Below are 12,952 nucleotides of genomic sequence, written 5' to 3'. Positions count from 1 at the left end.
TCTAGATGCGCGCTTGGGAATTGTGGAATCAGCTTAACATTTAGTGAGACCTCAAAATGCAGTGGATGTGACAACCAGAAAGTTTTCGTTTGGCACTCCCCACTCACTGTAACATGTTACAGTTGAAATGCAGAAACCCATCCACAGAAACATTCAAGGCATATATATTCAAGGGGAAGGTTTGTTAAAATATTGAACCTCAAGGAGAAAAGTTAAAAATTCAAAAAATAGCAAATGAATATTTTAAAGCGAGAGAATAAAATTTCTGCAATGAATATATCTTTGTTTCACTGAGGTAACAAGCACAATCTTGTCAACTCAGGATCAGCTAGGGCTAATGATAGCAAGAATCAGCTAGTCAACTATAAAGTCAAAACACACAAGGCCAACAAACCTTCAGCCATGTTACATGCAGCAAGTTGAGCATGTAAGAGAAATTTACCATAAAGTTGTCTCCTTCAGCTTCAGAAGCGTTTAGTTGCTAGAACATTCAGGTAAAGTAGACAAGGACAAGAGACATTCATATTAGTCAGATGACAATAGCTTAAGCTGTAAAGCTGAAGAGGTGCACACTGTGCAAAATACAGTATGCGTTACTTGGTAGTGGATTCAGATTCACTATAATTTTTAATGTTGCATAGCATAATTATGCACTGTTTTAGAAATGGTCAGATTTCTTGTTTGCTTATTTCCGAGATATTGACTCTTCTGGGTATTGCTTCACAAGCAGCAGTACCTTGCCGAACTGACCATTCGTGTGTGAATCTAAATGATGAACAATTTAATTGAAAGCATTAGAGCCAAGACAGATTCTTTTCTCTCCAAAGAGGCACTGACAATCATCAGAAGATGCTAGCAATCTGGTGAAATAGGAACCAGCTGATTTTCTCTCTCTGCTTAGCCTTGGGGTACTTATTAGCATCCCAACTGCTTTGGTAGCTGACATCTGTTAAACTTAAGTACACAGCTGGGAGTTAAGTGCCTATTAACCCAGTATTAAGCTAGATTTCATTGTGGTCTAAGCCAAAGCTAGCTGAGAACATCTCCAATGAAATGCAATCAATAGAATTGAATTGCAACATGCTCATACACGTTTGGGTAAGGTACGCAGGAATACATTGACTGATATACTGTCAAAATAAAATTTACCATGATTACAGATTTATTACCCTTTGACCATTCCTCGAGTGACACTGTCACATTTTAAAACTATTTTGGAGCCATCTCTAACTTGGTCAAGTTTATTCAATAATGGGCCATTTTGGTTACATTTTTGCACTTGAGGTTAAAAATGTTTGAGAAATGGTATGTTTTTTCATGAATAAACACTTCCATGTCAGGTACAGCATGTGTCAAATACAAAATGTGCTCCAACCACATGCTTTATGCTCTAGCATAAAAGAAACATACCCACACTCCAACTTGACTTCTTTTCAATGTCCCACATCTTCCACTAATACCAAAATCTAATAAAACACAGGAAAGGTTAGGCAAGAGGAACAGCCTTTTAACTTATCAGCTTTCATCCCTCAAGTACATTAACTATGCTGTTGGAATCAAAATAGACTTTAATCATTCTTAACCTCTGTCTTGTGGTAGCTATGCAAAATGTTTTTTTCACAAATAAATGTTTTCCTTGCTCTCTGTTCTAAATTTTATAAAATTAATTTCCATTTATATCCTTGGTACTGCTTACACTTGAGTAATAATCTGTTTACCACCCCAAATTACACTACTTTTTTTTCATACTTTCAACTGTTTTATATCCAGATTACAAAGTTTTAAAACTGCCACTTTCTGCCAGGAAACTCTTGGCTCTACTGGGTTATAAATGAAATAAGTTTTGAATAGAGGGAGCAAGGGCCAAAGCTTTTATTGATCAGCCTGAGGTTAATTGTAACATAGACAAGATTGAAAAAATACCGTGCTAATTCACTGAACTATTACTCCAAAGATCATACTAGTCAGCAACATAAGAAACATTCACTGAATCTTCTGACATCTTAAACAAGTTAAATCTATCATAATTGAAGTGGACAGATGGATGACTGCAGAATTTCAAGTTTTCCCATTTCTACTTACAACAGCAGCCCTGTCAACGAGGGCAATGTTTAACACATATGTACAGATGAAAGTTAAGCTTAACATGGTTGCCACATTTCAGTGATTTGGGCAGATTTCACTTTTCCTCAACTGAAATGACTCCCCGTCAGTCATGTGGGCTTGCTCCTGCTCACTTAAATTCCCACCTCTATTGACTTCCCATCTCAAGCATGGGGAATTCAAACACTTAATGCCACAGTGGCAAGGACTGCTGGCTCTCAGCACCAGGGATCTGGGTTCAATTCCTGGCTTTCCGCACATTCTCCCCATGTCTGCGTGGGTTCCCTCTGAGTGCTCCGGTTTCCTCCCACAGCCTGAAAGACGTGCTGGTTAGGTGCATTTGCCATTGCTAACTTCTCCCTCAGCAAACCTGAACAGGTGCCGGCGTGTGGAAACTCAGGGATTTTCACAGTAACTTCATTGTGGTGTTAATGTAAGCCTATTTGCGACACTAATAAAATAAACTTTAAAACATCCGCATTTTACAAATCCCTCTTTATGGCCGTCTCTGCAGCCTTCACCAGCCCTACATCGCTGCTCCTATCTCTCTTAGTTTACTCCATATTCCCCTTCTCTTTGCTTAACTATCAACCATAATAAATCTGCATGCTGGAACTCACTTCCTAAATCCTTTAGAGTCACTCCCACCTTAAGAGGCTTTCAAAACTAGTTTTTGTTAAGACTGCCTTTAAAAGTCATCTCCATCAGAAGTTCTACCTTTTCCTGAGTGACTGTTGCCCCACCTCTCCTCTCCCCACCACATTTCCCTATTTCCCTAGTTCCTATTTCAAGTTCAAGTCCTAGTTCAAGTTCCTATTGAGCTGAAAGTTTCTATGTCAACTGATACAGCTAATCCTTATGATACACCCAAAACTTAAAACCACGTAGCAGCTAAAGAAAAACTGAATATTTACTTATGGCAATCACTAACTGAAAAGCAACCTTTCTCCTCTCACTGCCATACACAGATTCCCACCAAAGGAACACACCACCGCATTTTCTCCTCTCTTTCACTTTGCTCCTAGATTGCCATTTCCATTCTCCCTGTCCTGCTGTTTACCTATAGACAGTGGAGGTCAGGAGTCTAACAATTTAAAAAAAAATGCAGCACAAATGTTATCCTTTTTATTCCTTCATGGGATGTAGGTGATGCTGCTAGGCCAGCATTTATTTCCTGTCCTGAATTGTTCTTGAGAAGGTGGTGGTGAACTGGCTTCTTGAACTGCTGCAGTCCATATAGTGTAGGTACACCCACAGTGCTGCTGGGGAGGGAGTTCCAGGATTTGACCCAGCGATAATGAAGGAACAGTGATATTGTTCCAAGCCAGGATGGTGTGTGGCTTTGAGGAAAGTTACAGATGGTGGTGTTCCCATACATCAGCTTTCTTTGTCCTACTAGATGGCAGAAGTCACAGGTTTGAAGGTGCTGTCAAAAGAGCCTTAGAGAGTTGTTGCAGTACATCTTTAATTCACATGCATCCAAAAAATTTCAATTATGAATTATCCTTGGATTTTTACATAATACCATTAAAGGGCCTTCCACAATATCCAGATTATACTACTGCATACTCATCTTCCTTATAGAGAACTTAGGTTAATTTAACAACGTAAGGGGCAAATTTTACCATTCCATCCACCACAGGAATTGGAGCGGACAAGAGATGGACCACAGAAATGTCCGCTGACTCCAGCAGGATTTTCCAGTTTTTGGGGTGAGGCCGGAAAATCCCACCTTAAATGTCAGGGATCAGCAAGAAATTATCCATCTTGAATCAAAGACAAACATTATCTATTTAATGGCAAGAAACTAGAAACTGCAGAGTACAAAGGAATTGGACATCAATGTGGTCGGGTCACAAAATGTTAGTTCACGGGTACAAAAAGACTAATTGAATGTTGGTCTTTATCTCAATGTGGTCAGAATACAAAAGGGGAGGATGCAGTGCTTCAATTGTACAATGATTTGACCAGACCTCACAGGTCACACGGTTTCTGGCACTGAACCAAAGTGATTGCAGGTACCAAAACTAAAAAGCTTACGTTACAAAGATTAGTTTTGGAATCTTGGTTTTCAGAATCATCTTGACTGAAAAGTGATTTAGAATTCAGTGCATGGAATCAACTGCACAATGACTTTTTGGGTAGGGTACAATGTGATTCAAAGTCTGCTATGAAGGTGACATTTAATTTTTGTTTATATATCATCACCATCTTCAGTTTATCTGCTCTTGATGACTTGCCAAAGAAGAGAAGGAAGTTCAGACCATCCAGACAGGAATCTCCTCTCTGATGCTGCGCCCTCATAGCTTTTATTCTGCATTGGCTCAAGGAGGGAGCTAAACAGAGTGGACATTGAAGCTGCATCTGGCTGCACTCCATGGTGTATTGACACATTATTTTTGTATTGGATGATGATAGCACAAAATCTAATGCAGAACTCAGTGCCACACCCTTCAATGTTGTTGTATTTCACATGAGATGTTAAATGGAAAACCCCATCTGCCACCTCAGATAGATGTAATAGGTACTAAAGCTGTTCAATGTACTACACATCTGACATATAGCATACATCATGATCTCAGGACAACTGTCATCACTTTATAAATAACGAAGCATTCCTTAAGTATAATAATTATTGTAATGCAGGAAATGGGGCAGTTGATTAGCATACAGAAAGGTTTTACAAACTGGAATGTGATAATAACTAGATGATCTGTTTTTGTGATGTTGCTTGAAAAGTAAACATAGGCCTGAACACCTCTGCAATTACTTAATATAGTGCGATGAGATCTATTACATCTATCTGAGGTGGCAGATGGGGTCTTCCATTTAACATCTCATGTGAAATACAACAACATTGAAGGGTGTGGCACAGAGTTCTGCATTAGATTTTGTGCTCAAATTGCTGCACTGCTGCCTCAGTGTTAGGGACCCGGGTTTGATTCCAGCCTTGGGTGACTGTGAAGTCTGCGCGTTCTCCTTGTGTGTGCATGGATTTCCTCCAGGTGCTCCTGTTTCCTCCCACAGTCCAAAGATGTGCTGGTTAGGTGGATTAACCATGCTAAAAAAATTACCCCCAAGTGCCCCAAAGAGGATAGGGGAATTAGTGGGATAAATGTGTGGAGTTATGGGGATAGGGCGAAGTTGGGTCTGGGTGGGATACTCTGTTGGAGATTCAGTGCAGACTCGATGGACCGAATGACCTCCTTCTGCACTGTAGGGATTCAATGATTGGAACTTCCAACCTGCTGGTTCAGAGGTGAGGATGCTACCACCAAAACTGTTCAACGTACTACACATCTCAGTATTACATATAGAAAAATAATATTTTAATATAGCCAAGAGAAGGCATTTCTAGTATTTTGCATTAGATACTTATAACATTAGCTGAAAACTTAGCACAGATAAAAGGTATCACATTTCAATATTTCTGCATTATGGTTTGCTTAAAAACTTACAAACCAAATTACCAAGTTATGCAAAATTTGTACTTAAGGCTATTTTTGCATTGAGAATGATAATTTCTATTACTTCTACATTCAATTTTTGACATTTTTTTTAAAAACATACACATCCTAAGCAATTGGAAGATTTTCTTCAAAGTAGACTTTCATCATAACATTATGTCAGGGCTACATATAATAAGTTACGCACTGAATGACACTAGTTATGTGCTTTACTTACTGCTGAACGGGCTTCTGAGACCTTTGCCTTCTTCAGTCTTGCTTTTGCTGCATCTAAATCAAGTCTTTTATTTTGCAAGAGTTTACGTTCTTTCTGAAAACAACAATTAATCCTGAATATTAATGTCAATAAAACCCACTAATATTTCTAATTGAAATCAAATGTCCAGCATGCACACAGAGCAAGCTTCCCACTCTGCACTGTGATTCTAAACAGTAATTTGCCAGACTGTTAGTTGCTAGTACAGTGAAGAGAGGTCTACACTTCTATTCTCCATCTGTAAACTCAGCCATGACACTAAATAAGCCATGTATTAGCTGAACGGCTACCAGAGGAAACGTGCAACTGAGTCAGATAAAAAGGTTGCATGTTTGAGCAGTTAGCTGAGGTTGCAGCAGGTGTTAGTTACTCTAAACATCTGGAGGTTCTGAAAAGGAAAATTCACTTAAGGTTTTGATATCAGGTTTCCCATCAACGATACCTGTCAAACGTCCTGCTGGTGTGAACACCATCAGTAAAATAAGATGTGAGAAAAATCTCTAATAACCAATCTTGTCCGATTCAATTTTCTGTTAACTTTCTATAATACAGTGCAATTAAATATCAGAATGCAGGTTTGATCCCATATCAATGGAATGGATGAAAAGCACAGATGCAAAATCAGAGTTGTCCATTCTTGATAGAGCATTGGAAACTGCTTGTTTACAGAACCAGGGATGGGAGTACATGCCAGGATGGAGCGGAGTTTCACATCCTCAACTACAAATATTCAGGATGCTGGAGTTAGAGAACAGTGAACACAGTTAGGAGTTTAAGCACAAAGCTGACTGATAAGGGAAAATGGCTTCAACTCACAGATATTGTTCTGTAGTCCCCTTCCAGAAAGTTTCTAAGGGGTGCCAAAAAGTTGACCTCTGATGAGTGTATTAACTCCCTTTCTGCAGCACCAATTCGGTTTTCTGTTTCTCCACATTTAATGAGAGCACTGCCTGTCAGGGCGAGGGGGGAGAAAAAAGTTTTGAAATTACTCAAGCTTTTCCTTTGCTGGAACAAAATAAGGTCATTTCACATTGCTATTTCAACATACCGCTGCCATTACACTCGAGTTATACAGCACAATGAGAGAATTATATTCCCCCTAGCTGCTGTCTAATCTTTGAAGGCAGTTTTATACAATTCTTTTACTGGTCTACTCAATGAAAATATGGTCTGACCATCATAGCAGGATGGTGTTATAATTCCTATGGGGATCAATAACCTGAAAAGAAAGGAATCCGCAAACAACTCTGGCAAAAGCAATTGATGGAGAAGATTTCACTCAAACTTATACTGCAACAGACAAACCCCAAAATCAACATGAAATTAAGCATGTATTAACAGAAAAACGGTGCTTCACTTCAAGAACTGATTCTATTTTGAACAGCCAATATCACAAAGGCATTCCTCTTGAAATGACAAGCACTCGCATCATCATTCCTCACACAAATGTAGCACCATGTGCAGTTTCAAAGTTCTTTAACTCAGCCTCTGGGATGAGATCTCTCACTTCTCCTGGTCCACAGATTTGATCTTCAAGTCACTGTCACCCATAAAGTCCCAAGATAGGGATAACACAGACGTGACACACTCTGGGGTCCACAGAATCCCTGCAATGCAGGAGGCAGCCATTTGACCTACTGAGTCTGCACCAACTCTCCGAAAGAGCATCATACCCAACACAGTCCAATCCCCATGACCCTATACATTTACCATGACTAATCTACCTACCCAGCTCTGTGAGAAGAAACTGGAGTCCCCAGAGGGAGAACGGGGAGAATGTGCAAACTCCACACAGGCAGTCATCCAAGGTCTGGATCGAAGCTAGCTGTTTTTAAAAAGGCTCTAATCCTGTAAGGGCAATGTTGCTTATTTGGGACTGAAACAGTGATAAGTTAGCAATTAAAATTGTTTCTTTCCATTTTCAAATATTGCTCAACTGTTAATAGTTAAGCTGTTTCATTTGTTAGAGCTATTTTTGAACTATGTTATTTCAGTAAAGTTTGTTTTACTATAAAATATCCCCAATTTGTCAGTGCAATCACATTCCTGAAAATAAATATCCTATCCTCACATTTATGCCAAAATAGAAGAGTTGTTGGGGTCTAGTCTGGCTTCCCAATGTAACTTGGGGTTCTGATCCAACATCATAAAACCTCAACATTAAGCCATTATCCCTGCCAACCTCAACTCCAAGGGGTGAGAAAACTTGAGTTAATCATCGACATAATATAATGAAGCAGGCTAAAAGTTACACTGTAAAGTGTAGCACAATCATTTGTAATAGAATGATACAGGAAGCCCATCATACCTGTGGACGTTCTGTGAAATTATTTCAGTCAATAATCATAGAAAACTTTATTATAAGGAAATAAATGTTAAAACGATACTCAGCAATATGAAAGGAAGTTGGGTTTTGTATAAATGCTTGAATTCTCTTACCATAGGCAGTTCCAGGACCAAACTCATTTCCTGCTTCAAGCATATACTGGCCTAACTGTTCACAGTTATTTATACGAGGTGGTGCTTTTCGATCCAGTTTCTCATACACAAATTCTTCTATTCTGGCATCTGAAGAATAAAGAACAGGAGCAAATAAAATTTGATTCAGAGATCATACGCTCATGGATCACAAGACTGCAAAACGAAGTTCCGTTCTCTGTAGCCACACATGCAGTAAAACATCCTGCCTTAGAATTTATCATGAATGTTAAAATGTGTCTCAATTTCTCAGTTTGGCCAAACAGTATAACTGTGATTTCAATATTTGATATTTTTGTTTTATTGGGACTGGGTGGTACAGCAGTAAGCTATTCAGCCCCTTGAGCTTGTTCAACTATTCACTTAGATCAAGGTTAATCATACCTCAACCTGTTAACTTCTTTAACTCTTGTTACTTTCACCTGGTGTCAGTAAATTAGGTACTGGTCTTTACATCTTTCAGCTTGGGCTGTAATGGACCCTGGTGTGTGCAATCAAAGTTTCTGTTGTTGGTTGAGGAAAAAGGAAGATGTATCGGAAATGCTGATACAGAAGAGTGAACCATCAGCACAAATGTGATGAAATTTGAGAATGTGGGAGAATGCAACAGATTCCTTACAGAAAACAGGGTGTAAAGACATGCAGTCAAGGTTCACCATTAACTTGTTAGTTGTTTGAATTATGACACTGAGAAAAATTATCTTTCTTTGGAATAACATTTCCTGCTAACAGAAAGTAATCTTTGTTGTGATATTTCATTAATAAAATATTCTTCATTAATTGATCACAACAAGACTTAATTGTTCTTCCTTGGTTTGCATATCTTCTTTCACTTTATACCAAATTGAATCAGTGTTCCAGGGTTTTGGGATACCCTCGTATTTAACATCAGCGGGGTTTTAACAAAAGTCTAATTCAACGTAAAAATTAAAGCGAACGGTTTTTTAACAGTGAAAAATGGCTTTCCAAAAGGATTTAATTCATTCAGCCTGCGACACTGTTAAAATACGTAACTTTAAAAAAATTAATGTACATATAACAGCCCTTATACATGTATGGGCTGAGTAAACTGATTGCCCCACTTAGGGGTTGCAACTTCTAAATATTCTGAAAACTGCAGTGCCACGGTCATATTATTTAAATTTAGCTGATACTTGGCAACTGTTTTCTGGATAGCACACACATCTTACTTGGGTTTGGTTGCAACAACACTTCGGTCTGTTTCATTATCTTTTCCGTCCATAGTTTTGTGTTTTCTGCTTTGGTCAGCAAATTCTCCAGGTGGGCATCCAACTCTGTCTTTTCAGCTTGGCCCAGCTTCTCCTCTGTAAACTGAAGCAAACTAATTAGATGGAGGTCAAAATAAAAAAAAATGGTGTGACAACTCTCAGTTTTACAACACCGTGATTACAGGGTGTTATCCTTGGAAGTAACTCTATGCCACCCTGAAGCTGGGATGAAAGCAGGCCCAATTACAAAATCACTACTAAAAATTCAGCCTCTTATTCAGTAACCTATCCAAAAGCATATAATTCACCTATCAAACCATAGGCAACTGGAATTTGACTAAATGACCTGAAGAATTCTGTATGAGGAATACAGAAATAAGAATAGGCTAGTTAGTTTCCAGAGCTTGTTCCTCCATACAGTGAGATCTGTGATCTAATCCCAAATACTGACCTGTCCCCATCTTCCTTAAATCCTTTAGTTAACAAAAATCTATTTTGTAAAAATTTGTTCATGGGATATGGGCATCGTTGGCTGGACCAGCATTTATGTCCATCCCTGAGGGCATTTAAGAGTCAACTACATTGCTATGAATCTGGAGTCACATATAGGCTAGACCAGGTAAGGATGGCAGATCACAGAAACCCTACAGTGCAAAGCGATCCCATCAAGTCTGCACCAACAACAATCCCACCCAGGTCCTATCCCTGTAACCCCTCTAGCCTATGTATCTCGGGGCACTAAGGAGCAATTTATCATGGCCAATCAACCTAACCCGCACATCTTTGGACCATGGGAGGATCCGGAGCACCTGGAGGAAATCCATGCAGGCACGGGGAGAATGTGCAAACTCCACACAGACAGTGACCCAAGTCGGGAATCAAATTCAGGTCTCTAGAGCTGTGAGGCAGCAGCGCTAACCACTGTGCCACCATGCCACCTAGATTTTCTTCCCGCAAGGGTATTAGTGAACAAGATAGGTTTTCCCAACAATAATTTCATGGTCATCATTAGAATTTTAATTCCAGATGTTTATTGACTTTAAATTTCACCATCTGCCATGGTGGGATCGAACCCAGGTCCCCACAGCATTACCCTGGGTCTCTGGATTACTAGTCCAGCGACAAGACTACTCTGCCATGCCTTTCCCCAAAAGTCTTTCAAGCTCAGATATATTTAATTAATTGACTGTTTGTGGAGGATTCCAAATTTCTACCATACTTTCCCAGGTAGTTAAGTTTCAAGTGAGTTAAGAAAGCTCACTAACACCTTTAATTTCTCAGAAGACTAAAGGAAATTTGGCATGTCAGCTACGACTCTCACCAACTTTTATAGATGCACCATAGAAAACATTCTTTCTGGTTGTATCACAGCTTGGTATGGCGCTCTGCCCAAGACCGCAAGGAACTACTAGAAGTCATGAATGTAGCCCAATCCATCACACAAAGCAGCCTCCCATCCATTGATTCTGTCTATACTTCCCACTGCCTCAGCAAAACAGCCAACATAATTAAGGACTCCAAACACCCCTGACATTCTCTCTTCCACCTTCTTCCTTTGGGAAAAAGATACAAAAGTCTGAGGTCATGTACCAATCGACTCAAGAACAGCTTCTCCCCTGCTGTTGTCAGACTTTTGAATGGACTTACCTTGTATTAAGTTGATCTTTCTCTACACGCTAGCTATGATTATAACACTACATTCTACACTCTCTCATTTCCTTCTCTATGAATGGTGTGTTTGCCTGTATAGCACACAAATAATATTTTTCACTGTATGCTAGTACATGTGATAAATCAAAGAAGCATTTCTGTCCTTCACTTCTGAAAGGTTCAAATTATCAAGCTACATCATCTAATCTCAAATTTGCCAACCAGAAATAATTTGTTTTCCTTAATACTTTGAAATCTCCTCAAACCCTAAATTCCAAGAAATGCAACCCTGTGAGAGTATAATCTCTCCTCATAATGTCTGGATGATTTACTCGAATGATGTCTGGATTCTAGGCATTATTCTAGTAAATCACTCCCAAGGCCAATATACCCTTCCTAAGATGTGGTCTAGCAAGAGCTTTGTAAAGCTGTACAACAAATTCTCCTGCTCTGATCTTAGTCTGCTAGAGAAAAAGGCCACCATTCCGTTAGCCTTTTTGATGATTTCCTATACCTGTTGTGATGTTAGTGTAAGAGTTTTTAAAAAAAAATTCATACTCACAGCCATAGGTGATGTCATTATTGGGAGGAGAAAAACTGTAGGCAGGTCAGGTGACAAGGATTTCAGTTTCAGTTTAGAACTGCAGGTTTCAGTTTTTAGAAGGGACAGCAAGCTAAAAAGAGGTGTTCTCCCTGGATAGTTGAGAACAAGAACTGAACAGTGAAAACCTGCTGTTATTAGGGGCTGGACTAATCTCCGGTGTTTTGGGAAATTATCGTCGTCAAATTGTTGAGTCTCAAGAGCAGTTGACTGTAGAATTCAACTAACTACCTCAATCCCAGTATCACATGAGCATTAATCTGTACTGTGTTAAGCCTGCTTAAAGGGTCTCTGGTCTATGGGATTGGTTTGATTGGAACATTACAGAGATCCTTGTTAAGGGTTATACATTATCATGATTGTTTGCAATTGATAAAAGTTCTTGCTAATTTTCTTATTATACATGTTAATTATATTCTTAAATAAACTTTGTTTGATAAAAGCTGCCTAGTGGGTCATTTGAATCATACCTGAAGTAAAACCTATCATGCTTATCCAAGCCAAATTCAAAAAAACTTACAATTCAGGCAGGTTTCATAAAACACTTGAGTTTTTGACCTGAACCATAACATTGTTCATAGCGTTAATGATCTAGGTGCAAGAAACATGCACTTTAGGAAAGCCTAGTATCATCATTAAGCTCATTTGACTTATTTGTATCAACACACCAGATTAACCAAACACACTCAATACATCTTTGCCTTCTGTTATATGTTCTAATTTTGCTTTGCATTTCTTCTGCTATTAGTCCTTCCAAAATTTCCCTCCCAAGACAAGAGTGAAGAAAATCCATAATTGTACACCATGATGTTTTTCCACAGTTCACAGGGTACATGCAGCCTTATTGAAATCCTACTGCAACATGGTGTTCTGTTACTGAGAAATCAAATGCTCTCATGTCATCGTTCTAAAAAGAAAGTTGGAAACAGCTGTGTTTCGTTTAGAATAATGCAAACACTGAAGACACAGTTTTCAGCTGAATAAATTTCATTCTGACCATTACTGTCCAAGTCCCACATTCCCACGTTAAGTGACTGTTCAAGGGAGGAACTCTTACTGCCACAAAACATTGCTGCACGAATTCTAATGTAATTTTTTGTGTCACTCCTGCCTCAGAATCATCAACTTCTAGTTTTAAGTCCCGCTCCCAAGGTTTGAGCACAAAAAT

General features: G+C 39.0%; 1 protein-coding gene across 5 annotated transcripts in view; it reads right to left on the bottom strand.

Annotated features, from left to right (window-relative positions):
- LOC145347588 (endophilin-B1-like) overlaps window positions 1–12,952 on the bottom strand; it is a 49,509-nt gene that overhangs the window by 13,907 nt on the left and 22,650 nt on the right. For 2 of the 5 annotated variants that reach the window (XM_080195174.1, XM_080195175.1), the window contains exons 2-6: window positions 9,495–9,636; window positions 8,266–8,394; window positions 6,643–6,776; window positions 5,788–5,880; window positions 443–481 (exon numbers count right to left, since the gene is read on the bottom strand). In XM_080195174.1, the coding sequence (XP_080051300.1) occupies window positions 443–481; window positions 5,788–5,880; window positions 6,643–6,776; window positions 8,266–8,394; window positions 9,495–9,636 (537 nt within the window). Of the gene's footprint in view, window positions 1–394; window positions 482–5,787; window positions 5,881–6,642; window positions 6,777–8,265; window positions 8,395–9,494; window positions 9,637–12,952 lie in introns of all 5 variants that reach the window. The other 3 variants (XM_080195173.1, XM_080195176.1, XM_080195177.1) reach the window with 3 other exon arrangements.

The sequence above is a fragment of the Carcharhinus amblyrhynchos genome, chromosome 9 (assembly GCF_965287045.1).
Source record: "Carcharhinus amblyrhynchos chromosome 9, sCarAmb.v2.hapA, whole genome shotgun sequence".
Taxonomy (NCBI): Eukaryota; Metazoa; Chordata; class Chondrichthyes; order Carcharhiniformes; family Carcharhinidae; genus Carcharhinus; species Carcharhinus amblyrhynchos.
The sequence above is the reverse complement of the archived record's forward strand: the minus strand, read 5'-3'. Positions and strand labels throughout refer to the sequence as shown.